Below are 24286 nucleotides of genomic sequence, written 5' to 3'. Positions count from 1 at the left end.
TAAAACTTAACAAAGCGTTTCCGAGCAAACTTTCAGATTGTAAGTCTTACGAGGTCCTAATTAAATATTTTCTACGAGGTATTATTTAAATATTTATTTTGGCTACTTTACCTTGTAGCACCCTGTATGTTACATATAAAATATCATCGTATTTTTTTATTGTATTTTATAGAAGACAACACAACTTGAACATATGACCAATTTGTCTTAATATAAATTACACAATAATTTATTAGTATCTAATTTTAGATATTCGTTTACAATCTTTATTATAATAACAAACATAAAAAAGAAATAACAATTCATTTTAAGTGAAGTAAAAATAGGAATTTTACTCCGAATTATGTCGCCCCAAGATACGTCGAGAACATCAGACTTCTTAGATGGTTTTTATTTTTTATATATTGTTTTACCTTCATATAATGACGTCTTGATTTTAGATAATTCTTTCTTATTGAAAACGGTTGCGTTACCTACGTTTACTGGTGCGCCATTCCCGAAATAATTACAAAAATTGTTGGTATTAGTACTTTCTCGTGTCCTTGAAGTAATATAAATTAAAATTACAAACAATTTTCCCCTTGCTGACGCCGTCTCCGATATTATTCCATTAATTGTAAGCAACTCGACGCGATAGACGTTGTCTTGTCTTAACTATGAATATTTTATTCGATATCGATACCTCTAGATGACTCTAGTGAACTACTCGTTTCACCTACAATTTATTTTATTGTAACTATTGATCAGCGATTAATTATTAATCTTCATAAACCTGGCGCTCCAATTCATGAATAGCTATACTATGCTCAGCCCGCCCGCTAAGTCCGTTAAGCCCATCCCCGCTAAGCTCGCCTGCTTAACAGTCTTGGAGATCTCCTTCAGCTGTCAGCCTGACTAAAGCCTTTGACAGTGGAGCATGCTGCACTTGCATATAGCTCTAATAAATAAATACCTATTCACAATACTTGAATAATTATATATAATACCTCAATACTATTCAAATGCCTGTTCAACTCTAAATAAATATGGTGGGAGCGCAAATAAATACATAAGTAAATAAAAAGGTAATATAAAGGATAATTTATATGCGTTTCCGCCATTTATTGTATTTACGCGTGATGACCAGATGAAATAGTAGTAGGACTGTATTTTTATATGATTTGTTTTTATAATTAAAGAGTAAGATGTACTTCATCCATACTTAAGTTTAACAAGGAAGGAAATATTCGAAATTCAGCCGTCTTAAAATAAATTGTCGGAAGCCTTAGCAGCTCTCATACCATTATAAAAATTTCAGAGAAGTATTAATAATATCAATACACAGCCTGATAAACTAGAAAATTAGCAATCGTCAAGAAATTCTAGTGATCAACCTATTGACGTCTGGGTAATATTCGTAAAAATTATTTCTTTCAGTAGATTGTATCTATCAAAGTCGCTATTTTTCGCATTACGATGTATATTTTGTATTTATAAAAAATTTCAATAAACTTATAGTTTTATTTTATAATCTTTTAAATACAAAATGCGATCTATCGGCTTTTTACCGTTCTCTAAGGATCTTTTCTACCGCTTTTCAAACAAATACTCTGGCAACCCTATCTGCCCTACTGATATTATCGTACCCCTCACCCTTCACGCTTTGAAGTAAATTTTTATAAGCAATCGAGATAATTGCAGAATACTAAAAATTAAATCAGATATAGAAAACGCATAGGATCAAATTACTAGTCATAATATAAAGAGAATTCTTTTACTTTCTGTGGTTCAATACTAAAATTTTTGTAACTCTAACTCTTTATGTTATACGAAAATATTATTTTTTTTAACAATGCAATAATTTATTAAATTTAAAAAAATTGTTGCCATGTAGATTAAATTATTAATTATTTGAATAAATATTACATAAATTTTTGAATTATGTATGCTCATATACAGGGTGTTTAGTTTACAACATATGAGAAACTTTTTTACTATAAGGTTTACGAAAAAAATTATTCTTTATTTAAAGCTCTCCTTTCAAAAATATTTACATTCGGCTATTCACTTTTTACATCGAATATACAGGATGTCCACCAATTGAGAAACTTCAATAGGAATGTTAATGATCGTTTTTACAGATAATAAGGGAAACGATTCAAGAAATCACTCCCGAGATATGTAGAAGTGTATCTAAGGAATTTTGTGAAAGAACAATTACATGTATGGAACGCAAAGGTGGATATGTTGAGGCAAATACGAACTCTTTTTACTTACGTTGTTTTTACTTATTTTGTTATAAATGTTTTAAATTAGGAAATAAACATTTTAAGTATTATGACTGGTTATTTTGAATAACAGATAACGTGTTTTATAAGTAGGATTGGCAAAATTTAATTTAAAATTAATGTGGTCAAAACATTTCCTTCGTTTATAATTCCTAAACAGTTATCTTCAGTTCATTTTTGCCTCAACGTATCCACCTGCGTGTTTCATATATGTAATTTGTGTTTTACAAAATTGTTTAAATACAGTCCTACATATCTCGGAAGTGATTTTTTGAACTGTTTCCCTTACTATCTGTTCAAAATTGTCTACATTTTTAAACCACTATTAATATTCTTATCGAACTTTCTCAATTTTTGGTACCCTGTACATTTAATAGCTGAATGTTATTATTGTAGAAAGTAGAGCTTTTTATAAAGAATAAATTTTTTTCGTAAGCCTTATAATAGGTTGGCTGATAAGTCCCCGGTCTGACACATAGATGGCGTCGCTAGTATTAAATGCATATTATTTTTATATAGTACCAACCTTCAAATGATTCGTGTCAAAATTTGACGTCTGTAAGTCAATTAGTTTGTGAGATAGAGCGTCTTTTGTGAAGCAACTTTTGTTATTGTGAAAAAAATGGAAAAAATGGAATTTCGTGTTTTGATAAAATACTGTTTTCTGAAGGGAAAAAATACAGTGGAAGCAAAAACTTGGCTTGATAATGAGTTTCCGGACTCTGTATTTTTTCCCTTCAGAAAACAGTATTTTATCAAAACACGAAATTCCATTTTTTCCATTTTTTTCACAATAACAAAAGTTGCTTCACAAAAGACGCTCTATCTCACAAACTAATTGACTTACAGACGTCAAATTTTGACACGAATCATTTGAAGGTTGGTACTATATAAAAATAATATGCATTTAATACTAGCGACGCCATCTATGTGTCAGACCGGGGACTTATCAGCCAATGTTAATAAAAAACTTTCCAATATGTAGCCAACTTAGCCTAGACACCCTGTGTATGTTGTATCCAGGTGTTTATGTATATTCCAGGTTGGTTGTTTTTTAAATTAAAGTTAAGGGTGATAACGCTTTAATACCGGTTGACATTAATATTAAATTACGCCACATGCGTTTTATATTAAACAGAAAAATCCATACATTTATGTATTAATGAAAAAAAAAGAATATATTTTTCTATTCTCGTTTATTATGCAATGATTTCGAAAAAATCCGTAACAGAAGCCTATACAGGGCACACAGTGGCCCAAAATTAATCACCGTATATTAAACTCTGTACCATAACGGAAAGAACTGTTTTTTCTAACCCTTTCGGATTTGATAATGGTATTTATCATCGTTTTATTTACAGAAGTCTAAATAGAAGCCGCATATTATATTGTACCCTGACCGATACATAAAACAGCCAACATCAGTAGAGAAGTGAAGGATAGACACTTGTGGGAGGTGATCTCAAATTCAATTCGCTATCGAAATAACTGTTGCAACTAAAAGATAAAAAGATGAGTCATCTTATAAATTAAACACAAATAAATAACAGATCACAGCAGATCAATAACCGTACTCAAAGTAAATACTTTAGTTTAGAAATACGCGTAATAAGAACTTAATTTTAGTGTAGGTGTTCATAAAATCACCTAATTTGTCATTTCCGTTTATTCGTAGTTTTGTCAACACGACAACTGAAAAGAGATATCGAGATACAATTTGTATAGCCTGTTCAGGGCGTCAAAAGTGATGCTGAGTTCGTAAACCAGCAACATAGGTCAATTAGATTTTGGTCCATAGGACCCATCTTGTAAATCGTAAAAGATAGAACAAAAGTTTAAATATAAAAAATGTTCTGTATAAAAAATAAAAAACTTTTGTTTGAAACATATCAAAAATCTAGAAAATACTGTTTCGAAAATTTTGAAAACCAAAAAAATGTTGGCTAAATGGGCGCAATAATTTTGTTAGTGTTTTAAACTTTTCTAAGTTATTAAAAATTGTTTGTTTTCACTTGTTGCCATTTTTATAAATTACTATGCTTTCTTAATATCCATCAATTTATTTAACGTTTTTTGAAACCCAGTCTAAGCAAGTCATCGTAGCTCTATTTAAACCCACCTAGAAAGTCGATATTACCTATACCTTTCGTGCTTAAAATACCATAGAAATATTAATCTCTGAAATATTGAGTCAAATTTATTACTACTGTTTTTCGTTCACTTGTTTGAAATTGGTTTTTTACTGCATTCATTGAATTAGCAATCCACTAATTTGAAACTTGTTTTAAAAGAGTCATGTTGCTACATACAATTATAAAATATTCATGCCAGTAAAATAATGGAACATTTAAAAAAAATTCTAGGTTTGTTTTTAATTACTCATTCCATTTCCATAAAAACTTTGTTAGTTCCACCAACTATAAAATATATAATTCAAATGCATTGTTATATTCAGTGCTAAATCGAAAAAAAAAAAAAAAAAAAAAAAAAAAAAAAAAAAAAACATTTTGGTAAAAGAAACTTTACTCGTAAATAACGAAACTTTTTTCTATTTATTTTTACCTTTTAGGACGCTTTTCTTTGATTAAATTCAAAATATAAAAAATACAGGCCGTTCTCTTATAACACGGCAAGTGTGAATAAATGGTACAGGAAGAAACCTTGGAGAAACAAAATTTAAGTATGGGTTACAACCGTCTGCTCGTGGACAAAATAGCAGAAAAACGCAAAAAGATAACATGCTGAAATTGTTATGTTGTGTTCCATGTGTAAAAAAGAACTTCGAGTCCGTGAACGTTAAACGTTCGATTATAAATTTAGTATGGCTCTACAAGTAATTAAATCTACTTTAATTAAAACGTAAAAGTTATAGTTAAGTTTATGAGCAAGTAACTTTTGATTATAAGTAATATAATTTTAAAAATTTGGCACAACTCTTAGTTAACTCTATGTCTGTCGTCTGTCCGTCTGTCATCACGATAACTCAAACACGGAAAGAGATATCAAGCTGAAATTTTTATAGCGTGCTTAGGAAAAAAAACCTAAGCCGAGTTCGTAAATCAGCTACAGAGGTCAATTAGGTTTTGGGTCCGCAGGACCCATGTTGTAAGCCGTTAGAGATAAAACAAAAGTTTAAAAGTAAAAAATGTTCCTTATAAAAAAGTAAACAACTTCTGTTTGAAACATTTTTTCGACAAAGCATCACTTTTTACCCTTGCGAGCGCAAATTGTATAGTATGTATGTTATGGCTTATCAGTTATATATGTGTGACATGTATGTATGAGTTATGTGACAGAGTAATCAACACTATTCATGGCATTTCAACAATTAACTCAGTCAATTGTTTGTTTTCACTAGTTTATAAACTTAAATTTTATACTTAGTTTATTTTTTTTTTTCGTTCACTGGAACTTTAAATATTTTATCAAAAATACTACCAAATAAATATGGTTGTCATTCAGGGAATTTTTAGGGCCATTTCAAGACATCCGTAAACAAAAGTCTCCAGCTTGGTTCTGTTTTTTAGCTCATTTGGGAAAATATATACAGAGCTATTTGTTTTTAGTACATTTTAAAGATAAATAAAAGCTTGTTAAAATTATTGTTCTTATATAATTAAAATTCATCACATTATTAATTCTTTTGTATGTTTAAAAAAAATAAAAATAAAAAAAAGTCATTAAATAAAATTAAATATTATATGAACTAGTTATTATAACAAGTCTCAAGTGTTAATAATAATTATTATTACAGTACACATTGTTATGTAAATTTTTATTAAACAAATCAACATTGTTTAAGACAAGAAACACTCTCTGCATTATAGTCATAATAATATGATATGAAAGAATATTATTATTAATATTCATTGAAATATGCGCGCTAAATATATAGGATGTCTTGAAAAAAAGTTCTAATACATCGTTTGCTTTCGCATTATATCGCATTTGTATATTGCTACAATTATATCAAAATTATCAATACAGAAGGGCATATCGTTTATTTACATTATAAATAGAGGTGGGCCTAAGACACTTCCCTGTGGTACGCTGATTTCAACTATTCTATGAGATGCCTTTACATTTTTTGATCATTCCTATTATTATTGAAACATCCAAAGTTTGTAGAAACTTAACTTATAATATGTTTTCCATACATAATCTTAATAACTTAAGAAGTATTCCTTAAAAGTTTCGTCATATATAACAGTAATATTGAAAACCAGCATCATTAGCATAATCGTTTTGGCTTTTCAGCTCTCAAGAAATATAAACATACTGAAAGTTACGGAACCATAATATAAGGTTTGATTAGTAGATTCAAATAAAATAACGTTTACACCTGCGATAGGAATACAAATTTTGGATTTTTTTCAATCCACAAAAACTTTTTTTGTAAAAATCTCCGAAAAAACGCCAATCCTGGTTACACAAAATGTTATAATCTTATAAAATGTTAATTGTAAAGGGTTTATTTTATACAGAAATACATATTATCAATGTCAGTGTAAATATATTCCAGCTTGACATTGAATATGAAAAGTTATATCTTGTATATTATATCAATTTTTGCTGATTTAAAAAATAAAATAAACGACTTTAAAGACTAAAAATCTAATTCATAATATATTTACTAATTACTCTTTTTCATAGAAAAAAGTAAAAAAAGTTTGATAGACACACTCATTACTAGGTGTATTAGATTTATGATTTTCCATTTTATTAATGAAAAACCATCCACGAATTAATAGTTCTTTTAATTTTCTTTCAGATATATCCAACAGTCATTGATCGTGAAGACTGAAGTGAAACTCATCAACAGAGATACATTATCAGTGGTATACAAGACATCAGCATACATAAAAGAGAAAATATTAAAATAACATCAAAATTCATATAAAGAAGAAAAATCAACGACATCCATTTACTAACAACATCTTAATCAAAACACATATCAAAAACGAAAATTTTATGAATATCAATTTTGATAAACTTTGCTCTATATATTCTGCTTTTATATTAAATATTCTTTTTTTCAACATCAATTTTATGTTAAATAGATGTCAATCAAATGATTTTTAAAAAATAAACTAAACTAAATAAAATAAGCAGAATAACCGAAAAACAGCACGAATCGAGTTTTTAAAAAAATTATAAAAACATATTGGTGAAAATATTAAAAATTGAGGTTTTAAACGTTAATAGATAAAGATTTTATAAAAATTTTGAAGAATGTAGATAGTAATTAAAAATGCATTAAATTTAATCGATAATTTTATATGAATTGAAAATAATAAAACTATTTATTATTAATAATTTCAATAAAAATGGATACAAATTTTACAGATAACACAAATTTTTTAAATCAAAATGATTTATATAATTTAACAACAATATTATATCCAAATGATACAACAAATTATACATATACATGTCCAAAATATAATTTTCCAATCGTTATATTATTAACACAAATTGTATATGCATTTGTATGTGTATTAGGTCTATTAGGTAATACATTAGTGATATATGTTGTTTTACGTTTTTCAAAAATGCAAACAGTCACAAATATGTATATTGTAAATTTAGCAATAGCAGATGAATGTTTTTTAATTGGTATACCATTTTTAATAACAACAATGAGCTTACAACGTTGGATATTTGGTGAAATAATGTGTAAAGTGTATATGATTACAACCAGTATTAATCAATTTACAAGTAGTATGTTTTTATTTATAATGAGCGCCGATCGATATATTGCTGTTTGTCATCCAATTTCATCACCAAAATTACGTACTCCATTTATTTCACGAATTGTTGCTGCCGCAGCCTGGACAATGAGTGCATTATTTATGGTACCAATATCAATCTATTCAAAAACAATAACAGTTGAAAAAACTACATGCTTAATTGTTTGGCCTAGTGATATGGGTAATCCACAGAAAACATTCACTTTATATTCCTTTATATTGGGTTTTGCAATGCCATTGACAATGATATTAATATTTTATTGTTTAGTGATACAAAAATTACAAACAGTGGGTCCAAAAAATAAATCGAAAGAGAAAAAACGATCACATCGTAAAGTTACTAAATTAGTGTTAACTGTTATCACTGTATACGCATTCTGTTGGTTCCCATATTGGATAGCACAAATGGCATTAATGTTTGGCCCTGAAACTGAAGAATGTCAATCACGTATGACAGTGTTTTTCTTTTTGTTAACTGGTTGCTTAAGTTATTCCAATTCAGCAATGAATCCTGTGTTATACGCATTTTTAAGTGATAATTTCAAGAAGAGCTTTTTAAAAGCATGTACATGCGCAGCTGGTAAAGATGTGAACGCAACATTACATATGGAGAATAGTGTATTTCCACGACGGCAACATAAAGCTAATTCAGATCGCTTAAAACCAGCATTAGGTTCACAAGCATGTCTGAATCGTGGTGGTACTACTGGTAATAGTGGAAATGCTGGTACTAGTAACGAAGATGATGATGGTGAACAAGGACCATTAGTAAGCAAAGCAGATCATTCAACATCAGCGATGACAATGACATCACGGTCAAATATTACAATATCAACGGATACATCGAAAGATGGAACTAGTAAAGATGGTAGTTCGGTATCAAAGAATGGTGTTTTGTTGACATTACATCCTACTCAAGTGTAAAAAATAAATAAAAACTTATATTTAAAAGTGTCACCATGTTAAGTTTTTACAAGAACATATGTCAACTTTCATGTGGGAATATAAGTGATTGAAAAAGGGAAAAAAGAAGCTGTACAATACAAAATATAAAAACAAAATGAATTTATCAAATTATTTCCATCGTTTTATAAACCAATTTATCCGAACAAAATAAAAAGAAAATGACTATTTGACTGTCCAATGACTATTTAACTGTTCAAAGGTTAGCTTAGGTCACTGGATATGTAAGAAGAGATTTTTAATATGTATATAAATAATTGAACAACAACAAATTTTATCGAGACTTTGAAGGTTTATCAAATTTTCTTCGTTTTATAAAATTGATCTGAACAGAAGGAAAGTAAAATAAATTCCAACGACTTATGAATACAAAGAGTCCACCATTTCATACGCAGGACAGTAAACGTAAGTTCAACAGTGACGCCATTTTTATTTCCTGAGGGAAAATTTAAAAAAGACGTATCTCCGTATTTATTTACACCCAAATTTAGAGCACAATAGAATATTTGGGATGCAAATTTGAATTATTTGGTTTATTTGATGATAAGCAAAAAGGAAACAAAAGAGACAAATTGTTCCTCTAGCGCAAAACATCGTTGCCGCGAGTCATTGTATGAAAGAAAATTCAAAACTCTTAATTGAATTGGCACAATAATAGAGATCCCAACGCACAGAACACATGCAAACATCAAGTAATTGGTGCCCAAATTGTCAATAGAAATATGACTTCGCCAGTATTTGCGATTTAGCATCGCTCGAATTTTTTTGTAATAATCGAAGAGCAAAGTGTATGTAAATGAATTAACTACTTTCTAAGTAGACCATGTTGGCACCAGCGCAAATTTCCGATAGTTGATATCTGTAAAACTAGTAGGTATTGCCTTCCAGTCGTATGGAACATCAAAGCATAAATTCGATTATAGTACTGAACATTCAATATTCATTAAATTATTTTCTTCGTTTTATAAACCAGTTTATCTATATCACAATGAAAATCAAAGTCCAATGACTATTTAAGTGTTCAAGGGTTAGGTTAGGTCAATGTATGTGTTGTAAAGGTTAACTTTCAATATTTATAAATGATTGAACTACAACTATTTCAATGAAACATCGTAGAAAACAAGCCATTAAATCATTAATCCCTGTGGACAAAAGCTGTTTTGTATACAAATAAACTTGGTGAATCTTAAAGCACGTATTAAAAGTTTTGTAGTCATTAAAGCAAAACTCCAATAGAATAATGATATTAGAGAAATCTATTGAGTGGGTGTGAATAGTTCAAATAAATTCTGAACTTGAAAATGCCAGACAAATTCAAACTTGTATCTACTAGAAACATTATCTTCATTTTGCATAATCTGCACGATAGTTTTCAATGAAGTTAAACTGATAAGCGCTCTGTATGAGAAAAAGACAATTCTCTTAACTCGACGGCTATATACACGACATCGAACGCGTAGTAGCTACTTGTAAAGAGTGATCCAATTTCAGTGTCTTATGAATTTTTCATATTACGTTATAAAAATGTAAAACTATGCTTGATACCATGACACATAATATATTACTGGACTGCCCTCAATGAAAATGATAGTTTCAATGGAAAATTTACTTAGAAATTTTAGCCCGGACACTAACCCTGAAAACTTTTGTCTTTATCACTTTTTGTCTATTAATTTTGCAGTACCATAATCGATGGTAAAGTCCAGGCATGTGAAATCTTTGGTATCAACATTTGGGCAGAATACATTTTAACTTTAAAAAAATACCACCACTAACCAAGTTTCCACTAACCAAGTGGTATCACGTAGTAAGTTCAATGTTTTCTCAGTTATACCTTATATTATATATGTAGGACATGTCACCATGTCCAGTGTATGTACAATGGTTTATGGGAAGGAAAATTACATTGACAAAAGTGCTGTATCATTAAATTAACTATATATATTTACAACTACTATACAACATCCTTACCAATTTACCCATCAAATATAAGGAACATCAATTTTGTAAATTGATTTTTTTATCGATACTGTTTATTTTGTTCTCCGTACCATGCTATTTACTAATAACCGAATTTACCCATTGTCTTAATATTTTACTCAATATCAAAAATTTTCTTGATCATGGTCCAATAAAATAAAGATTTTAAAGTACCATAAAACCGGAAACCTGCATTTTCAAATATCAGTTCGTTTTGACATAAATTTGAAGTATACATATAGTTAAAAATATTCAATATAGTTAAAAAATATTGAACTCTGTAAATTAGACTACGGTAGCTGCCTGATATCGAATTTGCCATATTAAGCATAAAAAAACTGGGCTTGACCATGACAAAATTTGAAAGTGAAATTAAAATTGCTTAAAAAACGAAGAAGCATTCTTTTAACACAGTAGAAAAACATTAAAAACTACCCCCAAAATCACTTTTTTGAAAATATCCCTTCTTTCTAGCATGTACAGACCTGAAAAACGTAATTTAGGGGGGTTTCCCGATTTTTCGGGGGAAAATTTTTGATATTTTATGCAGCTGAGCTATAAATTAAATTTGTTTATTGCAAATATTTCGGTTTCTATTGCAATACGTTTAAAGTGATAAGAAATGATTTTATAGAAAATTTTAATATCTACATTTTTAATTTATAACTTTTTTCCATATCTGTATGTTTTGGTGATATTTTCGTAACAGTTGCCTAATCTCATATATGCATGATATGTCACATACTTATGCAGACTTATTGAACACGAATATTTTGGTATTGACACATTTTCATTGCACCTTCTTTCATGTCTTAATAACATTTAGTTCAACCTCCTTGCTCAATATCTTATTACAATGACATTTAAAAAAAGAAAAAAAATCTTTCTAACTCTACGATTTACCTTTCAGTCTGCAGTATCGCCCCGCTTCTGAGTAGACAATTGCTTTCACGCTTAACCTTTAGTGTTGATCGATCCATCTGTGTATGAAATAGTGATTTATGTTAATAAAATTGTAATATCTGTCTGTCTGTCCGTATATTTGTACCAATCTCTGATTTAGATGAAACTTTCATAGGAAGGTTCAAGATTTTCTTTGGTATAATTTTGACAAATTTTTCACAGGAAATTATTAATTAAGCTCAAATATTTGAACTTGTCTGCATAGAACCAGTTCTGAGTAGAAATTCAGATTAGAAATTAATTCGGTTTTTGCGAATAATATTGAAACCATACGTGAAAATGAAAACCAAATACAAAAGTAAAACAGAAAAATCAATCCATTAAAAATGTTTACATCAATAATTGACAAATAAGAAAATTAAAATAATATTAAAGCGTAAGTAGTTAAACTACATTATAACTTATAGTTTACTTTTCATTTGATATAGAAAATCTAATAGAAAAATAACTTATATAACTTCAACGTTCTCTTTCCAAAATAGGTGTAAGTTTAATTGGAATAACAGGATACCTATTCATAAAACAAATTTGCAAATGAATAGCAGCCAATATACGCCCAACACCTGTGTACGTTTTACTAGTGTTTTCCAGACATAACCTTCTATAACAGAGGCTAACCACATCAATACCCTTAACCTTTATTTATTAAAATATAGTACATTGCTTGATCATTTATCCTTTAGCACCCACTCTCTTCATACTGGCTGGAAGCTTATGTGTTCGTTTTAAGTTATGTATGTGGTCTAGTGTCCGCTCGAAGGTCGATTTCTCGACCAAAGCCGAAGGCTTAAAAGCTCTCAAAAATTCTATTATTTTCTTTACTAGACGCTACAATTAATTATATAAATTATTCTAAAACTTTAATATTGAAGAGTTATATTGACTGTATAGTATGGAATAGTACATTACACAGGTAGGGAGCAAAAGTAAGGAATATCTTAGATCTCATTTTCATGAAATCTGAGACTCGCTCCCGTGGTGTGTCAACTATTTTTCTCCCCGACAGAGGCAGAAAACGGCAACTTTGTTTTGTACAGCGGGACGAAAGTTGGCACTTTCCGGACGGAAGTGAGAAAAAGTAATTTGAATCATCTCTAGTTAAAATTTATTAAAAAAACACTTTGGTCGAAAGTAACTATAGTGACTTGCGCTTCCACCATTCTGAAGACTGCAATCACTTAAAAAACGTGATACGCTTTAAATGGCTTGATAAACTTTCATCAAGAATTAAAACCCAAATAATTCAAACTCTCATTTTCAAAATTAGGTAAAAAATCCAAAATATAATAAAAATGTAAAAAAATCTCATACAATGTTTATTGGAGCATTTAACAATAAAATCCAGTATTTTTAAAATTTTCAGGTTCAGATCAAAAATCATTCTAAAAAAAGTACAGAAATCATGGAAAATCATTTCAAATAACGGCTATGATGCTAATGCTAATAATGCATTTTGTCACTGGATTTGTCACATAACATATAATAAGTAAAATCATTTTGTCTGTGCTCAATTTTCGTACTTCTAAGCTGAGAAGAACATACCTATAGAGTAAAGGGGTGAACAGTCGATAATTTTCAGAAAATATAATCATTTTATTCCCTCAACTTCATATCAGCGGTACATACCTTAAAAGTTGGCACCGCTAAAGTTTGAATGTCATACATGTAATACTGTATTTGATACTTAATATTAATACAGGATAAAAGTATAAATAACTGGACACGACAGTTTTATAAATAAAATAGCCCGTGGGTATGGTATACAAACCATCAAAGCAAAATCGACCTAAGCTTAAATGTCCTAATGGTGTCTAATTTAATAATATGAAACAGTACTAAGAAAACCAAAAACTTTTGTGAAATTTTGAAATCAATTTGTTTATAATACATTTATTAATTGCAAATATAATAATAATTAATTGTATTTAGATATAAGTATTAAAATTAATTTAATTTAATTATACAAAAATAAATGTCAATTTCTGTGATGTAGAGAAGAGAACTTTTTATTCAAAACAAATAAAATTTGTTTAATTTTATTAATTAATTTTGAAGAAAACAAATTAATAATAAAATTATTTATTACAATTAAATGTAAATAAAGTCAGGGTATATAAAATATAAAATTATTTTATGTAAAAACAAAATGACCTAATATTATACGGGGTGAAAATCTTGCAAGGATAAGTAAAATAAAGAATAATTTTTCGAACAAAAATTGTTAGAGCCAAAGGACCATTAAATTTTATCTTGATTTTTAGAATTATCGTACTCATTACTGGATAAGAGTTAGAAGAACACTTCAGAACACTTCAAATAAGAAATTAGATATCAAAAACTAACTTTTTTTTCGCTAAGCAAATATATTAGGTAAAGAAAATGATAAAGATTAAAAACTAACAAAGTGTGTTGAAAAAATTTTGCCGTTATTAATATATTTTACTTTAAAGCGAAACTCCTGTATTGTCGCAGCGAATTTCTGCCCAAAACCATTTTATTCTTGAAAAAAATGTTGTTTTTTTTACAGAAAAGAATTTTCTGATTTAAAATGTTCTTCTTTATCTTATTAGAAACGAGCCTGAGGTGACTTTTCGTAAACCAAATTTTTTTTTTATTTTATTTACCTTACATGATTCTTCCTATTATCGACTAAAATGGTCCACCTTGTACACCGGGAATTCAATTTTTAAATTCGACAGTAGCATATCTTTCGAAACAGAGTAATTTTTAAGACTGGCCAAGACAGGCAGGTCAAGTCAAGACATTGGTGAACTCCAAGCGTTAATATGAGTTAACTATTTATCATTTGGTATAAATTTTAAAACATGAAGTTTGAACGAGTTCCCTTAAAAGTAAGCACAAGCAATTCTATAGATAATATCGTATTTTCGATAAAACTTTTTCAAATGCGCCTCCATCGAAACTGCTTGTTCCATTTGGATGGTATCATATATCAAACAAATACATGATATACAAGTTGTCTTATTAAAGTTTAAAGATCTATCACCTTAAATGGGAAACCTTTACAATAGCTACTGTCCAAATAAAATGAATCACCCAGTATAAATAATCATATTAAACTAATACATATTTGAGGTATTCAATTATTTAAATAATACCTACCATTTAAACATTAGGTAGTTTTATAACATTTATCGTAAAATATTTATATATAACAAATTGTTATTTATTATTGTTTTATTATCGTTAAAAAAGCTTTTTATAATTTTATGTGAAAACAAATTTTATAATTAAAATTATTTATTGGTGTCAATTGAAACCCATCTTGTATTTTATTCGTTACGATATTTTATTAGTTATCATTGTTAAATACTATATTTTGGTAAATACTTACTAGTATTTGTTATAAAGGATGAATTTTTATATAGTTTCCACTCCAATATTTTTATAATATAAATTCGTTACGATATTTTATTAGTTATCATTGTTAAATAGTATATTTTGGTAAATACTTACTAGTATTTGTTATAAAGGATGAATTTTTATATAGTTTCCACTCCAATATTTTGATAATATAAAAATAGGGGTTTTGTTGTTTAATGGAAATACAATTTTTTTCAGCTGGTTTTTTATTTTCGCAAAAAGCAACCACAAATAATCAATTTTTTACCCTGATTCTTATTTTTTTCTAAAAGCAAATAACAATTGTGAAAAAATATTTTTTTTTCTTATTATTTAACGTTGGTCGTTTTTTGTGACAAAGAATAAGAATTTGTTAAAAAACTGCTTTCCCTTACTGCTTTTGCGATTAATGAATTTACATTTTGTTTTCGAAACATTGAGGTTTTTTTTAAATCATCCAAATCCACCCCGACGCGACTTGTTGAGAAAAAAAATTTATAGTATAATGTGATAATTTTTATTTACTTAAGTTTACTTTGATATCAATTAATTTTCGATTTTTTTTTAATTTCCTAAATCAATCTTTATAAAAAAAATTAATTTAGGGAAATTGAAGAAAAATTGAAAGTTAATTCGAAACTTCACTTTACTTTGAATTTGAAAGGGACCGAAAATCTTACCTACAAAGACTTATTTAATAGTCTGCCTTGCCCTAAAATATATATAAAACTAGAAACGATTTATCAATTTTGTTTCAGTTTTGTATTCCTTATCGTTGATATAAACGGGATCAAACTTAATTTACGAATCCAAAAATCAATAGTTCAATCGTTATTTTTCAAAGTCATTGAAAATTATCGGAGTAGGCTTATGATCTAATTTTGGTGTCAAATAATGTAAATCGGACAATTATTGACAAAAGCATTAAATACATATTTGACGCTAGCCTCAAATATTTCACGCTAGTATCAATCTAACATATCTTGACGTCATTAGCATGAAGTTATACTAAAATAGCACAAGCTGATACTGACATAACATCCCGCTAAATCTGGATGTCAACAGAAACACATATTTATGGTTTATATTACAGTAAATGCATCGAAAGACATTGACAAAGAAAAACCTTGCTTCCCACCAATAAGTTGTATTCCGATTTCGTATGCGAAAGCAGATTACTTCATCCCTACATTTGGATCTCTTTAAACTCATGTGGTTCCATCGAAACAAGAGGTAATTAGTTTTTCTTAGTGCTTATGGTAGCCTCCATGTTGGTTTGGGTGCAGGCTAGCCCATTACGAAAATAGCATTTACTTACTTTAATGATAGCAAATATAAAATTACTCAAGTAAAGACAATGCCCATAAGCAACAAAATCCTTTAATTGAGTAAGGCATAATTTCAGATGTGGAACAACTTATGTATTTGCAAAAATAATTTCTATCCAAAATAATTTCTTAAGATAGGTAACTAAGATCCGAAAAATCAGCTGACAAGTGAAAATCACTAACATCGTAAAATTTTCGATGAATGTCTCAGCTCAGAAGTTAAAATTTATTATTTTACACTGATAAAAATTGAAATTTTTCATTGATGTCTCGATACCATTATCACCTGCTCTCAAAAATGTCGTACTAACACGATTATATAGTTTTGGGGAATAATTTTTCATTTATGGTAAGTTTCAATAAAATCTAAAGCATTCAATATTCTGTTTTATGATTAATCCGGTTTCGAATAATATGATCGTGTTAATGCAAAGTTTAAATAGTAAAATTTATCAAAATATATTTAAATTTTATCTAGATTTAGGAGCCAAAAACCTAGATAACAATTTATCATACTTTTATTTAAAATTTAAACAAAACGGAGCTAAAATAAGAAATTATAAAAATTATAAATACTGATTGTATCATATTTGTAAGTATATATAGCCAATGGTATTATTTATTAGGAAAATAATATTTTATTGGATTAATTCTGGTAGTTAACTCTAAAAAAATAATTTATGTATAAACAAACATAAATGTTTAATGATATTTATTTATATGATCTGTGATATACGATTATATTTTTTAGTTTATATATGTCTAATGTATAGCCATCTATGTATGTTTTTTAAAACTAATAATATTTTGTTAAATAGTGTTTGTAGCCCTACTAGAATTATTCACATTATTCACTAAGGTTCCTGTATAATAGATATCTGCGTAGCTTCGTCAAAGAATACAGATACATAATGTATTCTTTGGCTTCATTTACCGAGTTACCTTCCTATACACTTCAATTTTTTGGTTCGACCATATTCAATAAATAATAAGTCTATGATTGGCTGTATATTTTATATTATGGTAAATACCAAACCCATTTGCGTAAATTGGGCCACATTTTCCTCCAGCTCTCCCTTGAATAACTCGAATTTATGGTAAATTCGAGTTATTCAAGCGGAAAATTATTTACCGCGTGACCAATGTATTATATGGACCTCATCTTTGGACAGACTTATATATTATAAAGGGATCTTATTATTCACTTTATTCGTTGTAGACATGCACCATCTATCTATATAAAATATAAACTATAATTATTATTTAAATAAATGCACAGAATTTAATATACATCAAATGTTATACCTACCTTACAATTTTTTGTAAATATTAGTTTTAACTAATTGTAAAACATCATGCACCTGATAGATTTAAAAATTTTAAATTCTTTGCGTAAATGACTATTATGATATTCAATATATATTCTTCATATGTTTTAAAAATAAAAATTTATTAAAATAAAGTGTTATTTAATAATTTACTATCCTTTAAAAAAATCTATTTTTCAATCACCAAGCATGAAAAAGGTTCTTTTTTAAACAGCTTATAAGCCCTTTCTAGAGCACATTAAATAAATGCCAATCTGGGCAACTCCTAAGAATCGTGACGACTTTCCAGAATCTTTTTTAGTGCAATCTTGTGACTGGTATACTATTCAGTTACTATTTAATATTTTCGAAGGTTTAAACTTCCCTCAATCAATAGAATTTTCTAATATTAATGTATTAATGTAATGAAAGCATATCCGGAATGAAAATAACAGTTATGTTTAATCTTTCTTTTACTGCTTGGTTAGATATGTTTTGACTTAGAAATAAAATTTACGCAAGAAAATTTTGAACAATTTAATAAAACATAAAAATGGTGTTTTTTGTTGGTTTTGAATATTGATTGATGAAGCACAATATTGAGAAAGACTTTTGGACGTATTTTTTTATTTCGGTTATTATAGAAAATAAGTCACATTTTTGTCTCGTTTTCCATTCTACTTATTAATAAATTTAGTACATTTATCAATTTTATTTCCAAACATATATTTCTTCCATTTCGTAATTGGTTTTACCTGAAATTTATAAAGGATTCCTGTTCGTCGCCAGTTTTCTGAAACTCTCATTTTTGGATGTGTTACTTAATTATCTATGAATATTTTCGAGAATAATAATTATGTCGTGTAGGAATAAAATTGTCCTAGCCATTGGAGCGAATTTGACAACTTTTTTATGAAGATGTTGTGTGTGAATCCGAAAACCTTTCTCTTAAAAGACACTGTCACTTGGGATGGACTTATCTCTACTCAAGTGAAATCAATGAAGAGAAATCCTGAAGTTTATTAAAACTATTGCACTTCTATAGTACCTGGTCGCAGTACAAAAACTGTTCTAAGACTTCATACGAACTCAAATCTAAGGAAAACTTATCTAGTGAATTGAATTGAAATAAGACAAGGCATAATAATTTATATTAAGTAAAATTTTTTATTTATTTTTTACAAATTATTTTTCTTAATAACTAATGTAGTAAATTAGTAAAATATAATAAAAATAAATTTATATAAAAATCTTTAAAAGACGAATATTTAACTACCTAATTGTGTTATTTCTTGTGAGCGGGATTGTATACTAGACTTATGTTTAGCTCGTGGCTCATTTACCACATAATTATTTGGGGCAGCCCTAGGAATTTCTGGTAATTTATCACTTGGATGCCGATGGCTGGCCAAGCTTTTTCTAGACATTTTAGTCGTTATTTGTGTGTTACTTAACCCTGATACAGGATATTTTAATTTCGCCGCATTTAATGGCACTTTTGGAGAACTATCAGATCTCGGATGTTTAGGCATAACAAAAGCTTTTGTCTGTTTCAACAAAGATCTGTCATTACATAAAGCTGATATTAATGGTAAATCAAGATTTTTACTTTTTTCACGCAATGTTCGAATATCAATTACACCACCTGATTGATTTGTTTTTGATTTTAATGTAGTTTGTGCTGTTGGAACTTCAGATATTATTTCTGTGCTTTTTGACATTACTTTTTCTTTCATCTTTTTGGGTAAACTTGGTGGTCGAGGTGGTGGTATCGCCGCTCTATATTGAGCCTTTTGAAGAGTATTTGTCGGACTTAAAAGATTGTCTTCTGATAATATTAAAGAATAACGTTTTAAATTTGAATTTTGATGGAAACTGCTAGATGGATGATCTAAATTACTGACGTCAGAAGTAGAACTAACAGATGTTCCCATTGATAATATTGATTGATTCAGCATGTCCGTTAAATTTTGACTCGATGCATATCGAGATGTATTTTGAACAGGTAAATTCAAATACGGTGTTGAACGATATATCAGTGGTTTCGATCTTGGTTGGACATTATGAGCTAACGATGCGATTAATGATCCATGTTTTGCATCTAAATATTCTTGTTTACTAATTGCTGGTTCTTTTAATGGAAATACTACAAAATCTACATCACTATGCATTTGTTGTTGATATTGTTCTATTTGCGACTGAGATAATTGTTTTGTATATACAGTTGCAATTCCTGGTGGTGGTGGTGGTGGTTGCCTTGGCACTTGTGGTGGGGGAGGTGGTGGTAAGAATGTATAAGGTAACAACAAACTTGATTTGTTGGCAGTTAAATCCACGTATTTATTCTGTGTTGTTACGAATTTTAAGCTGTCGTGAGACTTGCTAGGTGGTAAAGACATTGTTGGATGTTTAGGAGGAATGGGAGGTGGTATTGGTAGAGAACAAGTACTCATTGCAGGAGATGATATTGACGTTAAGGCATCTATAGGTATTTGATTATTTAAATTGCGCGCTAAAGCAAGTTTTTCAGGAGAATACATAGCACGTGGATACATGGGGATAGGAATTTCTGAAGCACCATATGGATACGGAGGAGGACCTCTTGAGGGTAATGTAGGTATTGGTACGTCGTTACTAAAAGCAATTGGTGGATCTCCAATATCTCCAAAAAACGAATGATTCGGTGAGTTAAACGTATACCAGTTAATGTTTTCATGTCGAGCATTGTACGGTGGTGGATCTGACAAACGTTTCTTGATACTTTCAGTTTGAATATTATCTACAAGTGAATATCCAGGAGTAGTTAATTTATGGCTGTCTGTACGCTTTGGAGGTATTGGAGGAAATCCTTGACAACTCGATGATATTGTTACGTAATCTGAATCACTGTCCAAAGTGTGACTTACAGTTTGATGACTTGGATACACTCCTTTTCCAACAATTAAATTAGATAGTTCTTCAGCTGATAGTGCTTGTTTTTTCTCAGTTGGATCACTTCCATCGCCTCTAAACGAGCCTGTACTACTTAAATTCGAATTCGAACGATCTCTAAATGCATTTGTTGCACTATCTGGTTGATCTATATCGGCCGACGATTGGGTAAATGCACCAATATTAGTTAGGTCTCTATTAGGTCGAATAGGTTCTTCAATATTTGTGGTGGATTCAGCAGGTTCACTATCTCCAATAAAACTTGATTCAATTGTGTGGATACCACTTGTTTGACTTGACGCAGAATTATCTTTACTACAGGTGGTAAAAACACCAGAGGAATTCTCTGGTACATCCAATTCAAAACATGTAGCATCACTTATTGCTGAATTTTGAGCAGTGTGACTGTAACCTAATTCTAAACTACTTGTAGTTGATGTTCTACGATTTAATTTTCGAGCACCCGATACAACTACTGTGCTACAACTTGATGAACATTGGCTTCCTGCAAATTTATTATTACTTTTCTGTGAAATATTTAGATTAGTTTGATCTTCAGAAGTTCCTTTATATCCCAAATTCGTGTCACTTGCGAGACTACTACTGGACGATGATAAATGATTGGAAGACAATTTTAGGCTAGCCATTGCTTCTATTGTATTTGCTAGTGAAGTCAATGGTTTGTCGATAATTCGGTTGATTGATGATCTTGATGAAGATTGTCTACTGAGATTGCTATCCATCAAATGAGCTAAGGCAAGACTTTCTGTTGACTGTGCTGGTGGACATGTTATTAAAATTTCAAGTTCATCTTCAGAATGAACACGATCGCTAACTATTCCTGAAGTTGTATTTGATGAGGTATTTGAAATTACTGATATTCTCTGATCTGGACGAGCAGATTGTCTTGGAATTCTTGAATATGAATAGAAATCGCGGAAACATATACGTTGTTTTTCAACTTCTTTTCTAGCTTCATTCAATCTAGGAGCCATTGCCATAGAAAATTGATGTGTATCACGACATAATCCTAATAATAATTTACTTTTTTCGTCACAAGTTGTATATAATGTCAATTTTTCGTGTCCAGTTCGTATTTCGAATTTTTTACGTTCAAAACTCAATTTACCAATTGAACCCCATAAGAATGTTGACGCAGGATTATTGTCAGGATACACTTTGACTCCATGTGCATACACAGCTAACAAAATTGATCCAGGTAGACTTTCCTGCTTAGACGCTCTTAATCTAAATACATGCGCATTTATTGGTTCTTGTAAATGGCAAACTTCTTGAATATATTGCATTTCGGCTTCCGTTCTAGTAAGTCCACGATTCTGTCGGTGGTGACTTTCAATAGTTTGTATACCCCATGGTGTTCTTAAAGCTGGTGGTACATAATCCTCAGGGCGAAAATAACCTGGTTGTATATTATCAGATCTGTCTCCAAGATCAGCTTGCAATGCTAGACCCGCAAGCATTAAAGCATGATCAGGTGCTATAACAGCTGCACCTGTTCTAGAGGCAGCATTTTCACGTACTTGTAAATAATAATGATGACGAGTCGTTTCGTCTCGTAAGAGAAGAGGACTGTCTACATAAAATTGCACTCGGAAATAGAAGGCCAATGCTGGGCGACCATTTGCATCTAAGCCCTGGAAAAAAAAATCAATCTGTTAATACTTTATTACATTATAAAATCAATTTGTTATGGTTTAGAGCTGAGGTAAAAATAGTACACAGTATTTTGTAAGATTTTAATCCTACAAAATAATTAAGGTTGTAAAAATTCAACATAGTTAACTTTTTGAAAAAAAAAATTAGCTAAAAAGATTATTACATTGTAATCGAATTTTTGATACCAAAACATGAATTTTTATGTATCGTAGTCAGTTATTCAAAGAACTAGCAGATTTTGTTAATAATGGGATAAATCGTATTTAAAATAATACTTACATGAGTGTGAGATGACCTCCAACTTTTTGGAGCATATTTGGACAATTTGCTCTCGGGTTCGGCAAATAAATATTCGCCGTCTGAAAAGAAAAAAATAATTTAGTAACTTTGAAATATACCAAAACTAATTTTCAATGATGATGGATGCTTACCGCAAATTAAAGCCAGACCAAATAAATCGGTATCTAGCATCCCCTGCTGAGAGAAGTGTAGACATGTTTGCGAATACACTTCCTTAACACGAGATTTAGCCTGTAACAAAAAAAAAATACAAATATTTTAGCATCAAAGCTTACAAAGGGACAAACAAGCAAATTTTAAAATGATGAAAAAAAAAAGGTACGATTCTCTCTTTCTGGCAACGAAAATCTTTTTTTTTTTTTTTGTGTCTTTGATTGAACAAGTGACAATGATGTAGATGATAATTTTATTTTCCGTTTCTTACACTTTGTAGGACGAATTTTCAGTATGGTCTAACTAAAAGATGTCTTTATTTCCAACACAGATAAATATTTAAAAAAAATATGAAACTTACTTCAACAATAAAATATAATGTTTGTTGAGTTGTTGTACTGGACCCTGAGGCTGATAAATCTGTGGAATTTGTTAGCAAATGAAGTGCTAAAAAACGCGCACTTGGCGGTAGGCTAGCTGCACCATTTGGAGGAAGACTGCATGCTGCCAAAGGCGCGCTTACTGTGCATAGACCTGCACCACGCATGACCCGCACTGCATCCCAATAATAACTTCACCACCCTTCGTAAATTATGTTGGAAAATAGCCAAAATTAGGTAATTCCACACAGAAATTTCTCAAAACCAATGTTAAGTAATCTTTCTTCAAGTTAGATATTGTACAATATTTTCTAGGTAAACTTGTGGTTGCATTTTCTGAAACAAAATAAAAAAAATTGTTAGTTGTTTGGTTAAAGCATAATACTCAATTTTGCAGAATTTTATAAATGTTTGATGTTTCCTAATGGCTTCATTAAGTATTTGGTATTGCAATATATACCGGGGAATGACTTTATATTATCAAAGATATTTTTGTAAGATAAAAGTTTATGTCGTCATTAAGGTGTTCTTGCTCATTTTCATCTCATTTTATTAAAGATGGAACACGGAAATGTGCAGTTGCATTACTCATTTTGCCACAAGTTCGTTTCTTGTTTATACGTAAAACGTTACACGTTTATTTTAATATATAAATAAACCAAATTTGTGACTGAGAAATTAAAGTCAACACATCTATCATGAAACAATTCCCTTATTCATTATTTCTTTTGTGACTCGACACCCTTAATGATTTTTAAAAATATTGTGAGTAATTCAGTAATGCGTATTGCATGTCTTTTAATTTAAATGCCAAGGACATGAATAGCGGACGTAAAATACGTTAAATAATGAGAAATATGTATAAATAGTTTGTAATTCTGAATGAATTATGACGTTCTAATAAAAGTATTTTCTCAAAAGGTA

General features: G+C 29.5%; 2 protein-coding genes across 2 annotated transcripts; one reads left to right on the top strand and one right to left on the bottom strand.

Moving 5' to 3' along the window:
- Positions 1-7666: 7666 nt before the first annotated feature.
- LOC123296133 (somatostatin receptor type 2-like) lies at positions 7667-9041 on the top strand (the record flags this gene model as incomplete). Its single annotated transcript, XM_044877595.1, has 1 exon — positions 7667-9041. A coding segment is annotated over one exon (1275 nt), but the record flags the coding sequence as incomplete, so codon positions are not given.
- A 10145-nt stretch (positions 9042-19186) lies between these two features.
- LOC123295157 (protein expanded) lies at positions 19187-23694 on the bottom strand. The gene is made up of 4 exons (XM_044876389.1): positions 23344-23694; positions 22961-23060; positions 22809-22888; positions 19187-22507 (listed from the first exon to the last, which is right to left on the bottom strand). Exons 1-4 carry the CDS (start codon positions 23527-23529, stop codon positions 19190-19192), a joined length of 3684 nt encoding a protein of 1227 aa, XP_044732324.1. The 5' UTR covers positions 23530-23694; the 3' UTR covers positions 19187-19189.
- Positions 23695-24286: the final 592 nt, after the last annotated feature.

Source organism: Chrysoperla carnea, chromosome 3 (assembly GCF_905475395.1).
Source record: "Chrysoperla carnea chromosome 3, inChrCarn1.1, whole genome shotgun sequence".
Classification (NCBI taxonomy): Eukaryota; Metazoa; Arthropoda; class Insecta; order Neuroptera; family Chrysopidae; genus Chrysoperla; species Chrysoperla carnea.
Note: the sequence above shows the minus strand (reverse complement) of the source record. Positions and strands in the feature narration are given on the sequence as shown.